Source organism: Mastigoproctus giganteus, chromosome 2, assembly GCF_048544385.1.
Source record: "Mastigoproctus giganteus isolate SK-2022 chromosome 2, ASM4854438v1, whole genome shotgun sequence".
Lineage (NCBI taxonomy): Eukaryota > Metazoa > Arthropoda > Arachnida > Uropygi > Thelyphonidae > Mastigoproctus > Mastigoproctus giganteus.
In genome coordinates, this window is record NC_143576.1 from 669,156 (window position 1) to 692,989 (window position 23,834).

The 23,834-nt window shown below is 37.9% G+C and overlaps 1 protein-coding gene across 1 annotated transcript in view; it reads left to right on the forward strand.

Moving 5' to 3' along the window:
• The window catches only part of LOC150089112 (NSFL1 cofactor p47-like), a 177,537-nt gene that overhangs the window by 35,200 nt on the left and 118,503 nt on the right, over positions 1-23,834 (forward strand). The window contains exon 3 of the mRNA XM_090390332.1: positions 19,550-19,639. Within this exon, the coding sequence (XP_090246458.1) occupies positions 19,550-19,639 (90 nt within the window). The remainder of the gene's footprint in view (positions 1-19,549; positions 19,640-23,834) is intronic.

Consider the following 23,834-nt stretch of genomic DNA (forward strand, 5'->3'; position numbering starts at 1 on the left):
CCCCATGACCTGCCCTGGCAGCCTGTCTGCATTGCTCAGAAAACTTCATATCTGACTGCACAATTACTCCCAGGTCTTTTTCATTTTCTACCACCTTAAGTGTAGTACCACATAGTTGGTACGTTTCTCTAGGGTTACTTCTACCTATATGCAGTACCTTGCATTTGTCAAGGTTAAACTTCAGTTGCCACTTCTTAGCCCATCTGCCCAAATTATGTGACTATATTTCCTAAATGCTATCCATCCAAAATTTATTCTTCTCTTGACTCCAGCCATTTATCGTTATTACAGCTAATGACTTGTCCCAGATAAGTATATGACTCCACCTTTTCAATTACTGCTCCTTCAATCATTATATCCCTTTCTGTGGCATACCTGTTCATCATTACTTTTGTTTTAGCCATATTCATCTTTAGTCCAAAATCCTTACTAACTCTGCATAACTGATTCAGATTTTCCTCTAATTCTTTGGGATCGTGGATTATGACCACGATGTCATCTGCAAATCGTAAACGGTTTAGGTACTCTCCATTCACATTGACTCCTTTCTGCGACAAATCTAATCTTCTGAAAGCTTCCTCAAGGGCATCAGTGAACAATTTTGCAGATATTGTGTCTCCTTGTCAAACTCCTTTCTCAATTTTAAATTTACTACTGTGTTTGTCAAGTCTAATAAAGGAGGTAGCATTCTCATATATTTTCTACAAAATCATAATATATGGGATATCTGTGCCTTGTCTTTCCAGTGCCCGAAACATTGCCTTATGCTGTATGGAGTCAAATGCCTTTTCATAATCCACAAATGCCAGGCATAATGGTGTTTTATATTCATTTGCTTTCTCCCTTAGCTCTGACGTTACGTGAAGGTTATCCATAGTTGAGAATCCTGTCCTAATGCCAGCTTGCTCTTTCGGTTGATTCTCATCAAGTATTCTTTCTAGTCTGCTAATTGGTTCTAGTCCTGCCTTGAATCTATTTAAGCTATCAACTTCTACAACGACAGATGGAAGTTTGTTCCAGCTATCAATCACACGCTGGCTACAGGCAAACTTCCTCAAACTATCCTACAACTGTCTTTCCTCAATTTGAATTTATGCCCTATCAGGCAATTATTCTGAGCAAGAGGAAGAATCCCATCAACATTGAGCAGGCTCAAACCATTCAAGGCTTTATATCCCTCAATCAGATCACCTCACCTAGTCGTCAGACACTGTAATGTGCAAAATTTAAGCCTTTCTTCGTAAGAGCAACCCTTTGTTCCATTCATTAATCTTGTTGCCCTTCTCTGCACTCGCTGCTGCAGCTCTACATCCTTCCTAAAATGAGGCTTCCAGAGGTGTGGCCTAACAATTGCCTTATACAACAGGATAATCATCTCCCTGCTAGAAAAATTCCTGTATATCATTAACAAGACACCACAAGCTACTTTTGCAGACCATCTGCCCTGCTCAGAAAACTTCATATCTGCCTCCACAATTATCCCCAGATTCTTTTCATTCTCTACCACTAACAGTGTAGTACCACAGAGTTGATACGTTACTCTGGGGGTTACTGCTTCCCATATGCAGTACTTTACATTTGTCAATGTTAAACTTCAGTTGCCACTTCTCAGCCCATCTGCTCAACTCTTCTAGATCCTGTTGCAGCAGCGTACTGTCATTGGTGTCATTAATAACTCAGCCAGCCTTTGTATCATCTGCAGACTTGGACATTAAACCTGATATACCATCATCAATATCATTAATGAATACAGAAAACAACAATGGACCCAACACTGAACCCTGATGGACTCCACTAATAACATTAGTCCACGAAGATCAGTATCCATTGATTAGCACTCTGTCTTCTCACACACACAACCATCCCTTTATCAATAGCAGCAATTTGCCTCCAATGCTACACTGCTCCAATTTGTGCAGCAGTCTTCCATATGCAACAGTATCAAAAGCATTTCTAAGATCCAAATATATGATATCAAAGTTATTCCCTGCATCCAGTTCCTTTGTGACCACATCGTAGTATCCAATCAGATTGGTCAGGCAAAATTTTCTCTTAACGAAACCATGCTGTGTCCGAGCTATAACTGAAGTCTTGTCTAGATGATCCTGCAGTACTTCTTTAACCAGTGCCTCCATTAATTTCCTTGGAACAGAAGTTAAACTAAAAGGTCTAACTTGTCGCCCTTTGATCCTCATTTGTGAATTGGAGTCATATTTGCACATCTCCAGTCCATGGGTACCTCCCCTGAGTCCAAGGAAGCTCTCATTATTATGGCTAAGGGTTTGCTTACTTCCTTTAATATAACCGGATAGATTCCATCCACCCCAGGTGCCTTTATGTTTATCTTCAACAATTTCTCCACTACTTTGCTCTCAGTTGATTACAAAATCATATAGCTCACTGCCAGAGTTTAATTCACCTCTGGCATTCGCCTCCCTGAATAACTCCTCATGATTGAATGTAGATGCAAAATACTCATTTAGTTTCTTAGCTACCTGAGCAGGATCAATAACTGTTGAACCATCGATATCCAATGGACCAATTTGACTCACCCCCTTCCTTCTAGTGTTTACATAAGTAAAGAACTCTGTGTTGTTGTTCTTTGCATCCTTTGCCAAAGATTTCTCATAATCTGCCTTTGCCTGCCTAACCTCCTTTGTGACTTGGTTACAGACCAGCTTATATCTATCATAGACTTCAGTGTTAACCATTAATTTATATGTATCCCATGCATTTTTCTTTTCTGCCACATGTCTCATTAGTTCATCTGACACCCATTTATTCCTAAACCTTGAACAGTATTTCTTAGTTGGTATGAAAAACCTAGTAGCTTCCAAGATTAATTCATTGAATGCTTCCCATTTTAAATTTGATGTTGGTAACATCATCAGTTGGTCCCACCATATAGAATTTAATTACTGTTTGAGACCTCTGTAATCGCCTTTACGAATGCAGCAATCCTTCCCTTTCCCTCTGATTGTAATTACCTCTTTGAATAAATCCCACTTCAGCACACTGTGATCACTGCCACCTAGTGGTTCCTATATCTGCAGATTCTTAATGCATGAAGAATCACTACTGATAATCAGATCAAGAGTATTACTCCCTCTAGTTGCCTACCAAACATGCTGCTGTAGAAAACAATCATCCAATAAATCCACAAAAGTCTTGCTAGTGTGTGAGTGACTAACCCACAAATTCCAGTCAATATCTGGAAAATTAATATCCCCATTATAAGACTCTCTGATTTACTGGCCCACTCTGTTTCTCTGTACAGTTGTTTATTATACTCAACAGAGTCATTAGCCCTATAACACACTCCTACTCTCAATTTTGATTTCCCACTGCTTATGTCACACCAAACTGACTCGACACTGCACTGTTCAGCCATGTTGACTAGCTGTACTTCCTTGGGTTTTATGTGTTTGTTAACTAATAGCATAACCCCTCCTCCCTTCCTATCCTGTCTATCCTTCCTGTACACGTTGTACTCCCCAAATTCTCTGATATCCCAACAATATCTGCCTTTTATGTTTTGACCAACACCTCAAATTCACCCAATTTATTTACCAAACTCCTAGCATTGGTGTACACACAAGCATGCTTGCACCTGTTCCTGTTCTTAGCTACCCTAACACAGCCCATGTCTTTACTTGTACCACAGTGACTCCCAGCAGTCTCTGAAATCCTCTGCATCTTGTTTTCCAGACTGCTGGTCATTCCAATATAAACAGTGCAACAATCACTTTCACCTGTGCCAGCGGCTACTTTTAATCTGTTAGTCTGTGTATCCCCCCCCAAGCTAGCAGTTTTCCGACCCACCTAACACTGCTTCGATAGCATCAGCAAATATTCTTGCACCCTTTCTATTTAAGTGTATCTCCTCCCTGTAGAAGCAGTTTCTACTGTTAACAAGCACAGATCAGGCTGAAAAGAATTCTAACCCTTGAGCCTTGCGCAATCTCTCCAGGGCCGAATTGATCGACAAGGCTCTCATCTTATACTCCCTTCTATTGTTTCTGGGCAGAATTGAGACACTTTCAAATTCAACTCTAATTCACGGCTTTTTTTCAACTGTGACCTGTACTTGTTAAGTAATTCCGTGGGTCTCCTACTCCTAATATGTTGTGCCAACGCGTACAACAATATCACCTTTTGTGCCCTTAAAAGATATCTGCTGTATAATGTCATCAACCTTTGCCCCTCGCAGACATACCCTGGTCCCGTTCTACATTATCCTTTTTGCACAATGTGTTCCCCATTTCCCTGACAATAAAATCACCGACAACTACTAGTTCCTGTGGGACCAGCACATTTCACTTTGGGGGTTGCTGCTGTGTTGCATGATGTTCAAGTGCAAGCTCTGCCATTGATATGGGCAGCTGACAGCTTGATGGGCCCCTCAATTTAGATCCTTCAAGGGCATCCACCCTGTCTTTCAAGCTCTCATATAGGCCCATAACAACGCTGAGTTGTCATCTGATTTCCTCACACTACTTATATCGCGCACACACACAAAGACATTCTCCTTGGCAATATCATATCCCATCCCTGATTGTTCCACAAACATCAAACAAGCAGTACATTTTAAAAAGCTGTGATTCAGACGACATCTGCCCCTCCCCTATATATATATATATATATATTTATATCAGTAATAAAAAAGGTAGTTAATAATTATAATGACTGTAACTAACTAATATTTATGGGTCAGTGCAGTTGCAGAGCAATCATGCATTACAATCATAATGTGTATAAAATATTAAAGACAATAGAAAATAATAGAAAAAAAAATAGAAAATGTAAATGAATGAAATAATACCATTCAGGGATTTAAGAAAACGCAAAAAAAAAAAAAAAAAAAAATTATCGCTTTTTACCCACAATCCAGGTGATTTCAACTGGGGCCAACCACCCAGACTGAAGGCAAAAAACGACAAGAAGTTCTCTGTTTCTGTAATGAACAATATATGCTAAGTAATTTAAATCTAAACCAAATATGAACCAAATATAGTAATTAAAAATGGTTAAGAAAATTTAGAAATTTTAGAATCAAAAGGAAGAAAATATAAGTAAATTATAAATGTAAGCATATATTAATCATCATAGACCCGACAGAGAACGTAATTTAATGGTTAAAATAAGATTAAATATATAATACGTACTGCATATCTACCGTATCCAGGACATAATGTAGTAATGATAATAGTCGTCAAAATAGTATAAAAATAAATAAAAATAAATATATATATATATATATATTTTTTTTTTTCTATTTCTCCAAGTATTATCTCCAAGTTTTGTTATATAACTTCCGTATCTCCCATCAAGTTATATGTATTAATTAATAATATATGATGCAAGAAAGTGAACTTAAAAAACAAACAAAAAAACTCCAAAATCACCTGTCCATCCCTTTGAATAATTTGTCTAGTTCTTCCTTGAATTTATTCAAACTACCCACTTGCACAACAGCTGATTGAAGTTCATTGAAACAGTCGATCACCTGCTGGCTTAAGACAGACCACACATCTAACCTGCAACCATCCTTCCTCAATTTAAATTTATGCCCTCTCATTGTGTAGTCTGATCAAGAGGAAGAATCTTGTCAGCATTCAGTTTGCTCAATCCATTCAATACCTTAAACACCTCAATCAGATCACCACACAGGTGCCTAGTCTCCAGATGCTGCAATATGCAGAACTGAAGTTTTTCTTACCAAGTTCAAATTGCAGCATCAGGTACCCCTTTGTTCTCTTCACTGATCTTCTTGCGCTGTCTGCATCCATTTCAGCAGATCTAGATCCTTTCTAAAATGAGGCCTAATCATTGCCTTATAACAGGCTATCACCACCTTATCCGTGCTGACAAAAAAAAACCCTATGAGCTCACCTGGCAGCCTGTTTGCCCTGGTCAGAAAACTTCATATCTGACTGCACAATTATCTCCAGCCCTTTTTTGTTTTCTGCTACCTTGTTATACCATACAGAATAACAGGGCAGTAATCCCAGATTAATAGCTAACCCATATGAAGTACATTGTATTCATCACATCAGTTGCCGCTTCTCAGCCCATCCTAATTTTTCTAGACCTTGTTGTAGTAGCATATCCTGATCACCATCATTAACCACTCTGCCAACCTTTGTATCATGTGCAAATTTAGACATTGAACCTGATATGCCTTCATCATTAATAATAAATATAGAAAACAACAATAGGCCCAGCAGGAGCTGAACCTTGGGGAGTGGGAACTCCATTGATTACCAATTTGTGTTCTCCCACTCGACCAGCCCTTTATCCATAGCAATAATTTTCGCCTAATGGTACACTGTTTCTACTTCTTCAGCTTTTCTGAAGTCTATGTATTAAAATTGTTTTTTTCATCCAGTTCCTTTGTTACTACTTCATCGTGTTACATGAAAGGAAATTACAACGGCTCATGGTGCTACATGGCCTCTATTAACTGGGTAGATATCTCAGAGAGAGCAAATACAATTGAATTGTTGTATACCTTTCAAACATTAATCAAATCACAGGAGCCCTGAATGCATATACAGGAACTCCCCGACTTATGTAGCGTTTTACGTAAATCAGGGGATTTCCCTCATGCTTGTGCAGCACTCTCAACCTTGCTCGCTGAATTGATTGAATCAAAAAAGAAATGTTTGACGAACATGTGAATAGAATTATTTATTGTATTTATTCCAGTTTTTTTATCTCATGCGCAGGAAAAATTACAAAAGCGTGCAATTTAAAAAAAAATCAAAATTATAAAATTACAAAAAAGAGAGGGGACAGGCATAATGTCAGTAAGTTTTACCTCTCGAGCAGCATTGCCAGAATCGACGTCTTCAGCTGATAAGTATGCTGCTGCGGAGGTTGAGGGCTGTGGAGATTTCAGTTGCTCAACCTTATAAAAGAACATATTAGTGGATGACTGGACGGTGGCTTTTTTCTTTCATCGTAGATTTCTTTGTAGCAAGCAAACATCTCATTCACCCCCTCTGTTAACTTTCAAGAATCGTTTGCTGTCATGATCCATCTTCTCAAACCTCGCCATTGCCATCTCTCTGGCGATGAAGCATCTTGGCTGCTCATTTGGTTCATCTTGAGCTTTGTCAGCATTTTCTTCTTTCACTATTGACACTTGTTGGGCCTATATCTTTTTCTATTTAGCTAAGAATACATCAAATTTAACATTTTGATCGTTACAGTGTACCGTAAGTATATCTTGAACTTCATAGTGTAAGGCAGTGTTTCTCAACCTGTGTGCCTCGAGTATGCTTCAAGTTTGTGGAGAATTCAAATAAAAAAAGTAAAAAATCCAAGTTTTATAATAAAAATTAATTCAAATAAAAAATTCGTTTATTTATGCTGCACCGATCCCAGCTCCTTCCAGCAGTCAATGTGATGTCACATTTTGATTCCTAGTACTAGATCTGTTCACCTTTATTCACCTTTTGATTCCTCTTACTAGAATTGCTCACCTTTATTCGGCCATTCTTATCACTTGAAACTCTAAAACGTCATATTCACTTAATTCATATAAAACAGGTATTTTCACTAAAATGTCATATTCAGTTAATTCGTATAAACAGGTATTTTCAATTAACTGTATTAGATTCTAGAAGTAACTTTAATGTTTTTAGACATTATAAGCGACGGATGAATATTTAGTGAAAGAAAATCAGAAGAGGCAACTTGATAACAACGAGCTTGGAGAAAATGACTAAAATGAGTAACCATCAACATCAAAAAAGAAGAAAACATGTTCCCGTAAATATGATGACGATTATTTGGCAATGGGATTTTCATATACTGGTACCCAAGATTCTCCTTAACCTCTATGTGTGGTATGTGATTTAAAATTATCGAAAAAATCAATGGTGTTGAGTAAATTGCAGTGTATTTTTCTACGAAACAATAGAATTTATCATCCAAAACTATGGAGTATTTTAAAAGACTGCAGGCCTCTACTCAGAACAAGGTATAGAATTTTGTAATATGGCTAAAATATCTGATGAGGTGTAGCTATTTAGTAGCCGGGTGGCAAAAAAAAAAAAAAAATCTCATCTGTTTGCAGAAAGTGATTTTACCAGCATGTCAGGTAATCATAAAAAGTATTTTGGGAGAGGAAACTGAAAAAAAAAAAAAAATGACCTTACCACTCTCGAACAGCACAATTAGCAGGCGTATAAAAGAAATGTTCAATGATATTGATACTGTTTTATTTATATGTTTAAGAAGTTAGCATTAGTAGAGGCATATGATGCAAGAAAGCAAGCTTATACAGCATCAGCCAAAAAAAAAAAATTCCCATTTCACCCATCCATTTCTAAATGTTTGTCTAGTTCTGCCTTGAATTTATTTAAGTTGTGAACTTCCAACAACAGAGCTTCCCAAACTTTCTCAGTTCACAGCACCCTTAGTGTCCCAGTAATTTTTTCACAGCACCCCTAGGTCAAAAGAAATAAGTAACACAGTGGTTTTCGACCTTTTTAATATATACCTATATAATAATTTTATTCTATATATAGAGGTACTAAATAAAAATCAATTATAGATCACCACAAAATTAAAAAGATACGGTACAATGGATACGGTACACCTTTTATAATGAAATAAATGTATAAAATTTAAAAAAAAAAAAAAATAATAATAACTTTAAGTAACTTAAACTGAAATCACACAGCACCCCAAGAATGTTGTTGCTGCACTCTAGTGTGCCAGGGCACCCCGGTTGAAAACCACTGTTCTACAACAACAGATGGAAGTTTGTTCCAGCAATCAACCACCCACTAGATAAAGGCAAACTTATGCACATCTGTTCTACAACTCTTTTTTAAATTTATGTCCTCAGTTTGAATTTATGTCCCCTCAGGTGATTAATCTGGGAAAGAGGCAGAATCCCATTAGCATTGAGCTTGTTCAAATCATTCAAGGCTCAATCAGATCATCTCGCAGGTGCCTAGTTACCTGTTACCAGACACTGTAATTTGCAAATCTTAAGCCTTTCTTCGTAAGAGCATCCCTTTGTTCCATTCACTAATCTTGTTGCTCTTCTCTGTACTCGTTCCTGCAGCTCTACATCTTTTCTAAAATGAGGCCTCCAGGCTTGTATACAGCACTCAAGGTGTGGCCTGATCATTGCCTTATACAAGAGGATAACCACCTCCTTATCTCTGCTAGAAAAATTCCTGTATATCATTGACAAGACACCATGAGGTACTCTTGCAGACTGTCTGCACTGCTCAGAAAACTTCATATCTTACTGCACAATTACCGCAAGGTCCTTTTCATTCTTACTACTTTGAGTGTAGTACTACAACACAGTTGATATGTTAATCTGGGGTTACTGCTATCTATATGCTGTGGCACTATGGCCATAGTTGCCAATGTGCCTAATAAATCCCTAAACAAACAAACCAATATGCAGTACCATACATTTGTCAATGTTAAACTTCAGTTGCCACCTCTCAACCCATCTGCTCAACATTTCTAGATCCTCTTGCAGTAGTGTTTTGTCATTAGTGTTAACAACCCTGCCAACCTTTGTATCGTTTGCAGACTTAGACATTAATCCTGATATACCTTCATCATTATCATTAATAAATACAGAAAACAACCATGGACCCAACACCGAACCTTGAGGAACTCCAATAATAACATTAGTCCACGAAGATCAGTGTCAATGATTACCACTCTGTCTTCTCACACTCAACCATCCCTTTAACAATAGCAGCATTTTGCCCTTAATGCCATACTACTCCAATTTGTACAGTAGTCTTCCATGTGCAACATTATCAAAAGCTTTCCCAATATCCAAGTATATGATATCAAAATTATTTTTTGCAACCAGGTCGTTTATGACCACATCATAGCATCCAGTCAAATTGGTCACACATGACTTCCCACTTAACAAACCCATGCTGGTCTGAACTATAACCGAAGTGTTGTCTAGATGATCCTGTAGTGCTTCTTTAACCAGTGCCTCTGTTAATTTCCCTGGAACAGAAGTTAAACTAACAGTCTGTAATTACTTGTGTCAAACTTTGATCCTTTTTTGTGAATTGGGGTCATATTTGCACATCTCCAGTCCATGGGTACGGCCCCTGAGTCCAAGGAAGCTCTCATAATTATGGCTATGGGTTTGCTTACTCCCTTTGCTGCCTCCTTTAATATAACTGGATAGATCCCATCCACAACAGGTACCTTTTATATGTTTATCTTCAACAATTTCTCCTCAACTTTGCCTCAGTTATTAAAAAATCATTTAATTCATTACCATAGTTTAATACATCTCTGGTATTCCCCTCCCTGAATAACTCCTCGTGTGTAAATGTAGTTGCAAAATACTTATTTAGTTTGTTAGCTACCTGAGCAGGATCATCAACAGTTGAACCATCGATATCAAGTGGACCAATCTGATTCATTCCCTTCCGTCTAGAGTTTACATAAGTAAAGAACACTTTGCTGTTTTTCTTTGCATCCCTTGCCAAAGGTTTCTCGTAATCTGTCATCGCTTGCCTTACCTCCTTTGTAACTTGGTTGCATATCAGCTTGTATCTATCATAGGCTTCTGTGTCATGTGTTAATTTGTAAGTATCCCATGCATTTTTCTTCTCTGCCATATGCCTCATTAGTTCATCTGACATCCATTTAGGCCTAAACCTTGAACAATATTTCTTGGTTGGTACGAAACACCTAGTAGCTTCCAAGATTAATTCTTTTAATGCTTCCCATTTAGAATTTGCTGTTGGTAATATCATCAATTGTTCCCACTGTATAGACTTTAAAAACTGCTCAGACCTCCGTAGTCACCTTTACGAAAGCAAAAACCCTTCCCTGTACCCCTGTTGGTAGGCACCTCTTTGAGTAAATCCCCCATCAACACCCTGTGATCACTGCCACCTAATGGCTCCTTTATGTACAGAATCTTAATGCATAAAGAATCACTACTGATAATCAAATCAAGAGTATTACTCCCTCTGGTTGCCTCCCAAACATGTTGCTGTAGAATACAGTCATCCAATAAATCCACAAAAGTCCTGCTAGTGTGCGAATGGCCATCCCACAAGTTCCAGTCAATATCTGGAAAGTTAAAATCTGGAATCAGTCAATATCTGGAAAGTTAAAGACATTCTGATTTACTGGCCCACTTTATTTCTCTGTACAGCTGTTCATTGTACTCATCAGATTCATTAGGCCTATAACACACACACCTACTCTCATTTTTCCTTTCCCAGTGCTTATTTCACACCAAACAGACTCAACATTGCATTGTCCACAAACATCAGTTGGATACACTTCCTTAGATTTTATGTGTTTCTTAACTAATACACTTAAATTGGAAAGGTTCAAGAGTATTTGCTGATGCTATCGAAGCAGTGTTAGTTGCGTTGGAACGCTGCTAGCTTGGAAGAATTTACAGAGCAATAGATTATCAGTAGCCGCAAGCAGAGGTGAAAGTGGTTCTTGCACTGCTTCTATTGGAATGAGCAGCAGCCTGGAAGCAAGGTCCTGGGGATTTCAAGGGCTGCTAAATGTCGTTATGGAACAAGTAAATACATGAGTTGTGTGTTAGGGTAACTAAAAGTAAGAACAGGTGCATGTATACTTGCATGTACACCACTGCTAGGTGTATAGTAAATAAATTTGATGACTTTGAAGTACTGGTCAAGACATCAAAGGCAGATACTGTTGGGATATGAGAGATGTGGTGTCACACAGACGTATGGAAGGCAGAATTGGAATTTGGGGAATACATTGTGTACAGAAAGGATAGAAAGGGAGTAGGAGTTATGCTGTTGGTTAAGAAACACATAGAATCTAAAGAAGTGCATCCTGTAGACGTGGGTTTACAGTGCAATGTTTAGTCAGTTTGGTGCGATATAAGCACTTGGAAAGCAAAATTGAGAGTAGGAGTGTGTTTTAGGCCTAATGACCCCGATGAGTTCAACGAACAAATGTACAGAGAAATAGAGTCGGCCAATAAATCAGATTGTCTTATAATGGTGGATTTTAACTTCCCAGATATTGACTGGAACTTGTGGGTTGGTCACTTGCACACTAGCAAGACTTTTGTGGATTTATTGGATGACTGTTTTGTAAAGCAGCATATTTGAGAGGCAAGCAGAGGGAGTAATACTCTTGATCTGATTATCAGTAGCATTAAGAATCTGCAGATAAAGAAACCACTAAGTGACAGTGATCACAGTGTACTGATGTGGGATTTACTCAAAGATGTAACTACCATCAGGGTTAAAGGGATGGGTTTTTGCTTTTGTAAACGTGACTACACTGGTCTGAGACAGTCTTTAAATTCTATATGGTGGGACCAACTGATGATGTCACCAACAGTAAATTCTAAATCGAAATCATTTGAGGAATTAATCTTGGAAGCTACTAGGCTTTTCATACCAACTAAGAAATACTATTCATGGTTTATGCCAAAATGGATGTCAGATGAACTAATGAGACTTGTGGCAGAGAGAAAAAGTGGATTGGCAGGAGACAGAGAAGCCTATGGTACATATAAGCTAGTCTTTAATCAAATGGAAAAGAGGCCAGGCAGGCTAAGGAAAATTATGATAAATCATTGGCAAAGACTTCTTTACTTCTGTAAACTCAAAATGGAAGGGATGTATCTGATTGGGACACTTGATATTGATGGTTCGACCATTGATGATCCTGCTCAAATAGCTGAAATACTGAATGAGTATTTTGCATCTCCATTCACACATGAGGAGTATTTAGGGAGGAAAATGCCAAACATTTATCAGACTGTAACAAGGAGCTAAAGGATTTTGTAATAACTGAGAGCAAAGTGGAGGAGAAATTTTGAAGTTAAACATAAGAAAGAAACCTGGGTTGGATGGGATCTTTCCAGTTATATTAAAGGAGGCAGTAAAGGAAGTAACCAAACCCTTAACCATGATTATTAGAGCATCCTTGTAGTCAGGGAAGGCCCCCCACGGATTTCAGATGTGCTAATGTATTCCCAATTCATAAAGGGGGATCAGAGGATGACACGAGTAACGTCATACCTGTTAGTTTAACTTCTGTTCTGAGGAAAATAATGGAGTTACTGGTTAAAGAAGCACTGCAGGTTCATCTAGACAAGACCACTGTTATAATTCAAACACAGTATGGGTTTGTTAAGGGGAAGTCTTGTCTGACCAATTTGAGCAGATATTTTATGTGGTCACAAAGGAACTAGATGCAAAAAATAATATTGATATCATATACTTGGATTTTAGGAAATCTTTTGATACTGTTGCACATGGAATACTACTGTACAGATTGGAGCAGAATGGCATTAAGCGCAAGTTACCAGTATGGATAAAAAGATGGTTGAGTGGGAAAGACAGAGAGTGGTAATCGATGGACACTGCTCTTCATGTTATTAGTGGAGTCATGCAGGGTTCAGTGCTGGGTTCATTTTTGTTTTCTGTATTTATTAATGATATTGATGAAGGTATATCAGGTTTAATGTCTAAATTTGCAGATGATATGAAGGTTGGCAGGGTTAAATGACACTAACGACAATACGTTACTGCAAGCCGACCGGGCTAGCCGGGTGGGTAAAGTGCCTGCCTGGCAACCCAAAGGTCGTGGGTTCAAATCCCGCCTCGGGCTTGGATCAGAGTACTGCAAAAACCTTGGGAGGTGCATTGTGGCCACAGAAGCCGATGCGCCAACAACTACCAAAAAAAAAAAAAAAACGTTACTGCAAGAGGATATAAAAAAGTTGAGCAGATGGGCTGAGAAGTAGCAACTGAAGTTTAACCTTGACAAATGCAAAGTACTGTAAGGGTAGCAGTAACCCCAGAGTAACATACCAACTGTGGGGATACAACACTCAGGGAAGTGGAGAATGAAAAATACCTGGAGATAATTGTGCAGCCACAGTCAGATATGAAGTTTTCTGAGCAGTGCAGACAGGTTGCAAGAGTAGCTCATGGTGTCTTGTCAGTGATATACAGGAATTTTGCTAGCTAGGTGTTATCCCCTTGTATAAGGCAATGGTCAGGCCACACCATGAATATTGCGTACAGGTCTGGAGGCCTCATTTTAGGAAGGATGTAGTGTTTTATAGAATGAGTACAGAGAAGGGCAATGGGAATGGTGATTTGAATGAAGGGGTGTCCTCTTACCTAGAAAGACTGAAGTTCTGAAAATTAGGTCTGGAAACTAGGCATCTGCGAGCTGATCTGATTGACGTGTATATGGCCTTGAATGGGTTGAGCAAACTCATTGCTGATGGGATTCTTTCTCTTGCTCAGATTATGCACCTGAGGGAGAATAAATTCAAATTGATGAAAAGCAGTTGTAGAATAGATATGCAGACATTTGCCTTTAGCCATGGGGTGGTTGATTGCTGGAACAAACTTCCATCTGTCGTTGTGGAAGTTGACAGGTTAAATAAATTCTTGACAGAACTAGACAGATTTTTGGCATGAATGGGTTGGTGAAATTGGAAAGGTTTTTTTTTTTTCCTTTTTGGCTGATGCTGTCTGATCTTGCTTTCTTGTTTCACATGCCTGTACTAATGCTAACCTTTATTTGCAATCTCCTTTTGCATATATTTTGCAATTACGATTAGCCAGTGTTATAGCCCTCTAATTGTCAGTTTGCATTAAATCTCTTTTCTGCTTTGGTACAAAAATAGTATATAAATTTAAAATTCTCTTGTACTGTCCTTCCCTGAAAAAACGATTAAACACCACTGAAAGAACTGGTGCCAGTAGGTCCCAGGATTTCTTATAATATTCAACTGCCAGTCAACCTATCTGGTCCTGGAAAATCGTAATTTACAAGATTTTAGTGCCATAATTAGGTCCCCATTCATTTCCAGTATCCTTTCATAATCTGGCTTCTGTGAAAAAAATCCCCCTCCACAAATGATCTGAAACCTGTCGACCTTCTGCAAATATGACAGGCTGTGTTGTTAGAATTGTTTCCATAGTTATCGTGAGCATAATTTCAGTTTATTCTGGTCCCCACATTTTTAGCTGTTCTCAGCTGCTGCTTGTTTGCTCAGATTTCTCATCTTCTAAACATCTGCCAAAATCCATTTTGAACTGCATTAGTTCACAATCTCTCCTCCCATCAAACACTGCACACTCTCCCCTCATATGATAACCCCCATCCTCAAGACACCTTTTTCTTTCACCACATTATGTTTGGACTGTTCATACTGATTAATCTAATTGTACATCTCCATAACTCCAGTCTACAGCCACAACTGTGCCTTCTGTATTCCTACTTGTGAGTTGTAAATTCGCTAAAATCGGAGGAATGACTACCATACCCACCCCTGCCGAGCAAGTTGGGATTCTTGAGCTTTGTCCCAAAGCACTAGAATCCTAACAATCGATATCTGTTTTTTAACTGCTGAATGTCTGCTAAATTTAAAAGATGTGTTTCTTGCAGAAACAAGTTTTTAACCCCCTTATTTATCATAATTTGCCAAATAATTTTTTGCTTGTTTAAAACTCTCAGAACCTGCATATTTAGCATCATTAATAATATTTCTGACATTATTGACATAATTTCATTAGAACTTCTGCCAAATGTCCCTATGTTCCACATTTAATTTTAATTTATTTGTGTACATCCTCCCCTTGTTTATGTACATCTTGTATTACATTTCTTCTTGCCCTTGTGGGTAGCACAGTTGGGAGAATCGCTATCCTCCACACACTTGATGGAAAAGACCTGAATTCGAGTCCCATTGATGACGGGAGGAATTTTTATGAGCCTTTTTCACAATGTGGCTGAATTATTTGGACGCAGGTGAGGGTAGCATGGTTTTTTCCTCCTGGAAACTCTAGTTTTTCAACCAGCAAACAGAAAATTGACATCAGAAGACAATTGTTTACAGACAATATGTACAGAGCAATATGGCCTTAGTCGCCATTGTTTCTAAAGCCCGAATAATACAGTTCTTTCTCCGTGTCTTCAGCCAGTTTTGCATACACTGACTGTCTTACCAACATGTCATAGTTCATTGTAAAATTGCAATAATTATGGCATTGCAATTGCGTTGTTGGGGTATTTTTTCTATTTGCATCTCCTCCTCCTGAGTAAACATACCATCTGCCTTGTTCTTCTCAAGAATTTTCGTATTTTTTAACTATTCACTCACCACCTTCTCCCCTCCTCATGCAGATCTTTTTTCAAATATGTACTCAAGATATTTCATATACTTATGTGTGGAAGCTCTGCATTTTTTACAATTATTAGGGCAACTGGCTGCAATATGACCCATGCCATTTCATTTATCACAATGAGACTTTAGTATTGTACTCCCAAATGGTTTTTGTTCCCGCATCCCAGACCAAATTCTTGAACTCCTGGGTAATTAACCAGTAACCTCTGGCCCATCAGATTATGTTGAGTACTGATGTTTTCATAACCATATATATTTTTGCGATGTCCATTTTTACACCTGGCCATCCCTCATACTCTTTCCTGTGAATCTGAATTACAGGAAACCTGTCAGTAGTAACTGCTTTGTGCATGTTTCAATTTTCAAGGCTTTAATTATCATATTTAAAGCAGAAAACCCTTTCAAAACTTTATCTTGTGCCTCTGCTATTCACACAACCAACTGATACTTCTGCTTAGGTAAAGGAGTTAATCCTTTTATCTCCCAAACTGAAACAACCTGAGTAAATCTCTGTACCTTTCTAATGGTGCAAGCCTGTGTATTTTAAAACTCCACCATTATTTTCTCAAAGAATTGTGCCATAATTAAATTCCATTCCTTTATGAAAATGGAATTATAAATCCCGTGTCCTGCCTGACACCAGCAAAAGAAAAACATGGATAATTTTTCATATATACGATTGTCAGAAATAAACACCAAATGATAAATCCAAGTACAAAACATAAAGTTACTACTCTCCAAATATTTTGGTATGCTTTTAGCTGGAAGGACCACTGCTATATATGCAAAATATGACTGGACTATCTTCCAAAATTTCAGAGCAATAAGTCTAGACAGTAAGTTGATCGGCATCTTTCTGACAAACCAAAGAAACTGAGTGGGCCTGGGTTTCAACTCTGATTTAAGTCTCATCATTGGGCAGGTTGGCATTATTAAGACCTAAACAACCCAGTGACAAGATATATCCACAATATGTGAGATGGTGTAGTAAGTGAAGTAGACATAGTTAAGTCTAGGGCAAAAGCCTTAAGCTGTAAAAGCTCTATAGAGTTATTCTACATGTCTTAACTATAAGCAAACTAGGTTTGCTGCTTAGTGCATAAATCTCATACTGTGTGGCACTTCACCACAAGTTGCCTTGCTATTGCACTATTCTAAGTAAAAGACACTGCTCTGATGGAGAATATACAGCCACTCTCCGACTTACGTAAGAGTTGCATTCTGCGGAACGCTACGTAAGTTAGAATTTTAGGTAAGTCGGAATTTCCCTAAATGCTTATGCAGCACCTGCAAATTTGATTGAAGCAAAAAAGAAAAGTTTGACAAACATGTAAATAGATTTATTCATTTTTTTTTTTTTTTTTATTTCATGCACAGGAAAAATTACAAAAAGAGAGAGGAGACAGGCATAACGTCAGCAAGTTTTACCTTTTGAGCATCGTTGCCAGAATTAACTTTCCAGCTGATAAACACGCCACTGTGGAAGTCGAGGGCTGTGGAGATTTAGAAGGGGTTTTTTCTAACACATCACAAAATTTCTCTGCAACTGCAGAATCAGCACTGGTGACTTCACTGCATACTTTAATGTTGTGGAAACTAGCACGATGCTTGAACCTATTAAACCACCCATTGCTTGCCACGAACTTGGCTTGGGGTTCACCGTACTTATCCTTAATATCTTCGTGAATACGTCTTGCTTTTGCTTGAATGGGCATTGGACTCAAGGGCACTTGCTTCTGAATATGATTTTCCATCCATATTATTAATAGCTTTTCCATCTTCGATATAGCACCTGAACGCTGCTTTGTGATCACTCTTGATCTTAAATGTGTTGATCCTTTAACATGTTCTTTTATACGCACACTGTCCCTTAAAATAGTATTCGCTGTTGAAGCAGCGATACCTAATTCCATGCAAAAGATGACAAACTTTGTCCTGCTTCATACTTCTTAATCATTTTCATCTTCATTTCTAAATCAATTTTGTTTCGTTTCCTAGCATTGCCAGCATTTGCGCTGTCCGTTGGTCCCTTTCCCTTCACCATTGTAATAAGTAAATAGGAATAAAGAGAAGATTCTTAAAATTTATTTGTTTTTTATATGATTGAAGATTTCAGTGAAGGGGAACTCATTTCACCATAATACCGTAACATAAAAACCCAAAGAATTCCAGCTATTGGTATTATCGCAAATGCAATAAGATCGAGTTTACTACCCATTTATAATAGATTACGCTAAACTGGAAAGTGCAAATTGTTTTTATTATTTTATGGTAGTGACCTCCAGATATGTGTTTTAGAAAAATATCACAAAGGCATTCAAAATTGATTCTTATAATGGAACATATGATAACGATGAAAGTCTAGTGCAATTTCCGTTATAAAAATAACCTTTTAGAGAGCTAAATAGCTTAGTTATGTAGCGAAAACAACTACTTCCAAGGTCTTCACATGAATTACCAAAAAAAAAAAAAAAACGTGCTATTGGGTTCACATTACAATATTTTCACGATACCTCCATTTATTCCTACAGGATGCAAAATACATTTCCACGATTTTTTTAAGTTTGCACTGGCCAGCAAAAACTTGCGTAAAGTCGAATTTCCATAAGTTTTATTTAAAGTGTATTCCACTACCCAGACCTGGGTTTCAACTCTGATTGGAGTTCCATTGGTGGTCAGGTAGGCATTTGATATAGCTTTATGCTATATCACAATGCTTTGTGCTATGTAGTTTTCATAGCTTGAAGCTTCTGCCCTAGACTTAACTATGTCTACGTCAATTACTGCACCATTTTGCCTCTCACATATTGTGGATATGTCTCATCACTTGGTTGTTCAGGTCTTCACAATGCCTACCTGCCAATTGATGAGGCTCCAATCAGAGTTGAAACTCAGGTGTGGGTAGTGGCATACCCTTTAAATAAAAATTTAAAAAAAATATATACTTCTCAATTAAAGCAACACCTTTTATTTAGAGTAGTGAAATACCAAAGCAACTCATGGTGAAGTGCCTCCATAATATGAGATTGATGCATTAAGTAGCAAACCTAGTTTGCAGAAAGAGACTATACATAACATGTACAGTAACCCTTGATGTTAAATTATTTACTGAAGGGGTAACAATTGAAACATTCCATCTTAATGTAACTTTCCAAGTATAGTTGTGAGTAGTTTCTGTTACAGGATTCTGTTACAATTGTACAGTATAAGAATCACAATTTGTTGTTAATATCTTGTGAAAGGGATCATACTACAAATAACTGAATTTTTATTCAGTTATTATTTTTTTTTTATGGTTTATTATGCAGAATGATGTGTTGTATCAATCTAAATATAGTATATTATAAAGTTTAGTTAATGTTTTTAACTTTTTAGGTTTGCTACCCTTGCTAGTTTAATACATGATGATAATAATGAAGACACAGAAGAAGGACAAGCATTCTATGCTGGAGGGTCTGAAAGGAGGTATAGTTTAAAGGACAAGAATTGAATACTGTTAACTTTGAAATTTAATTTAAAACCAAGGTTATAGGTTTTTTTTTGTTTTTTTTATAAAATATAAATAATCTTTTTAATCAATAAATCTTTTTTATTTCTGTATACAGACTGTATGATGCAACCTCAACAAGGAACAACTCAGCCTTAGTGCTAGTTAATGTAAACAAAAAAAGTAAATGCAGTACAACCCTGAAATAATAGAGATATCCCAAGATAACAGTAATGCCTACATATCTCTCTGGGTCATAACAAAACTTATATAAAGGATCACTTAACCTAACAAACACTCATTATGTTAGATAAATTATGTAGTGGAGGCCAGAAGTGCTCTTGGGGAGGGGCTTCCAGGCTACAAACTCCCCAAAGAGATTCAAAGTAAAAAAAAAAAAAAAAAAAAATTCTCTAGGTCAAAGCAGCAGGTCTGATCCTCAGCCCCCACCCCATTAGAAAATCCTTAGATATGCTACTGTACATAGCAATATCAGTATTTTAATAATCCATTTATTTTGGTGCATTTTGTATTTCAAATTGCCGTAGAGAGACTACATGAAAAGCATGATGTAAGTATTCACTGTTAAAGTTATATTAAATTAACTGAATAACTAAGGTATTCTTTGAGATGAGATAAACTATGTTGTTTGAAGATAATAAAGCACCCAAAACCTACATTGGTATTATTACATGCATTTATTTCCAAATTGGAAATATGTGCATAATGGAGTCAAATGTTTTGTGATATTTTCTTTCCACTTCTTCACTGACTGCAAAGACAATAACTACAGGGTTATTATTATAGAATTCTTCTTATTATTTTTTTTTTTATTATTAGAATTAAATAGTAGAAACAAACATTTAAGTAAATTAAACTTGGATCAAATTTGAAGAATTTTGTTTTTGGGTTAATTTTATATAGTAAATAATAATAGCATTAGCATTAGTAGAGGCATTTGATGCAAGAAAGTAAGCTTATGCAGCTTGCTTCCTTGCATCTTGCAATAATGTGTAAACATTTATCAGCTACCTTTTGTATTACTTCCATCACAAAAGATCACTTTGATCACAAGAGTGTGTTGATTTGTTTATGGGTGAAACATATATATATATACTGTAGTTTACTTAATCTCATTACCAGGTGGTTTTGTGGACAAGAGTCTAAGGGATAATCTTTTATAGTCTCGATCCCAGGGTTTACTTGTGCCCTGAGGGTATCATTACTGCTGGTACAGTGGATTCCGGTTATTTGGGCCACCGGTTAATTGGGGCAGCCGTTCATTTGGGGCAAATCTTAAAAAAAACAGAAACCAATTGAGAAAATAGCCAGGGTTTACTTCGCTTAATTGGGACGGCATGCCGTTTAATCGGGGAAGGAGACCGCAGCACTGGAGATTACCCTACGATTGTCTCCGATGGTACCACGTGGTCCGGTCGAAATTCTGGAGGTCACAACCATAAAACAAAAACAATTAGCAGTCACCTGTTTATTGGGCTTTTCTGTTGGTGAAATCTATCATAAACGGACAGTAAATTCGATCTTACTGAATTTGCGATAATACTGACAGCTGGAATTCTGTGGGTTATTATGGTGAAATGTGTTTACATTTCCATGAAATCTTCAAGTTAATTTTCAGATCTTCTCTTCATTCCTATTTTTAAAGCTTTGTAACTCGTTACTCCGTTCTCACTTGCACGTATTGTGTTACTTGCAATTTGTGTGTGCCGTGTTCTTTGTTATTGATTGCTTATCTTTTTACTGTTTTAAATTTTAACCCCCACCCACAAATGTCAGTGAACAGAAATGTCAACTAGTTCGTATGTACATATTACAGTACGTATTAATTATTCTGATTATCACGTATATTCTTCTGATTTTCACGTATCATTTAATTTTTTAATTGGTAAGGTAATAAAGGGTAAATTTGTGCTTAATATATCTTTGCTATTATAGCCTGTGGATAATATTCCTGGTATTTTCGCTAATTAGAATCACTGTTTAATAGAATTAAAATTCAATTCACAAACGTGATCACAATGACCAGCGCTTACTGCACATCGTATAGTGAATGGTACTTTACTATGTTGAGTTCGTCGTAATGTGATTTGATTGTACAGTGAACCAGTTGTATGGGGGGGTACATTGTATTTTTAACTATTTACGTGAAACTTCGGATAATTGGGGCAGCCGCTTAATCGGGCGAAAATGCACTAGTCCCAATGTATTCCAAATAACCAGAATGGACTGTATTTGCATAAGGGGTAATCAGGGATGTTGATACTCATTTAAGTATATGTGATATCAATTAAATAAATATAAATAAAAATTGTTTAAATTAAAGTAGAATAAAATAGGACAAAATTAAATAAATAAATTATACAGGGTGTCTCAAAAATATTGGTACAAACGTTTAGGGGAGGTAGGTGACATCTAAAGGAATGTGAATCACATAGGAACCCATAACTGGAAACGTCACTGTAAGTTGGTAGACGGCATGGTATTCGCCGCACGAAGAGCATGCATCGATATACGAACTGTGAGCTGGCAGACATGCACCTAGTGTATGGATTAGCAGAGGGAAATGGACGAGCCGCTCAACGAATTTATGGAGAACGCTTCCCAGACAGACATGTACTAGACCACCATTTGTTTGCGCATGTGCATCAAAATTTGTGCGATTATGGGTCATTTAGAGGTAACAGGAGTAGTGCGGGCAGACCACGTTCGATGCGAATTCCCGCCATGGAAGAAAATATGTTGAATGCCGTCCAGAATAATCCTACAACCAGCACATGTGCCGTTGCCTTTGCCTTAGGAGTGTCTCGTTGCAGCGTACAGCGTGTCTGGCCCGACGATTCCTTACACCCCTTTCATCTCCAAAGGGTTCAGTTAGTGTTCCCCCAAGATCATCCTGCACATGTGGCTTTTGCGCAGTGGTTTCTCCAAGAAAGTGTTCAAGACTTGAATTTTCCAGCCTATGTTTTGTTCACGGATGAGACTTATTTCACTCGGGAAGGCTTATTCAATCAGCACATTTCTCATGGGCTCACGACAACCCACACGGTGTGCGCCCCCATGCGGCACAACATTGCTTCGCAATAAATGTGTGGGCAGGTATGGTCGGTGACGGCCCATACCTGTTACCATCCCGCATGAACTCCGCTAAATATCGGATCTTTCTTGAACAAGTTCTACCAGGGTTACTTGACGATGTTCCAGCACATGTGAGACACAACATTTGGTTTCAACATGACGGGGCACCTGCTCATTATGGAAGGTGTGTTCGTGACCATTTGAACAGGTGTTTTGGGCATCGATGGATTGGCCGTGGTGGACCCGTTGCCTATCCCTCACGCTCACCTGATTTATCGAGCCTTGATTTCTTTCTGTGGGGGGGCCCTCAAATCTATCTTGTATGAATCGCCTGTGGAGACGGAAATGGATCTCGTGGCGAGACTCGCTGCACTGCTGCTACTGTCAAAGAAACTCCACGTGTGTTCGACCATGTCCGCCAATCCATGCTGCGTCGGTGTCACGCATGCATCGCGTCTCATGGTGGAACCTTCGAGCATTGTTGTAACATCATGAAATGCATCCATCTCGTACTCCATTGTTAATATTATGTCAAATAAATGTTTGCCACTAATTACTGTCTTGTGTCATTTCTGCTTCTTGTGCCTCTGCTACTACTTTCCCGTGACGTTTCCGGTTATGGGTTCCTATGCGATTCACATTCCTTTAAATGTTACCTACCTCCCCTAAACATTTGTATCCTAAATGTTTGATCATGGAGTCTTGTCAATGATATATAGGAATTTTGCTAGTAGGGACAAGGATGAGATTATCCCGTTGTACACGGCAGTGGTCAGGCCACACCTAGAGTACTGTACAGGTCTGGAGGCCGCATTTTAGGAAGGATGTAGATTTGCTTGAGTGTGTACAGAGAAGGGCAACAAGATTGGTGAGGGGAACAAAGGGGTGCTCTTACCAAAAAGTTCTGCAAATTGCAGCACCTGCAATGTAGGCACCTGCAAAGTGATCTGATTGAGGTGTATAAGGCCTTGAATGGGTTGAGCAAGCTGAATGCTGATGGGATTCTTCATCTTGCTCAGACTAAGAACCTGAGGGGGCACAGTTTCAAATTGAGAAAAGATAGTTGTAGAATAGATG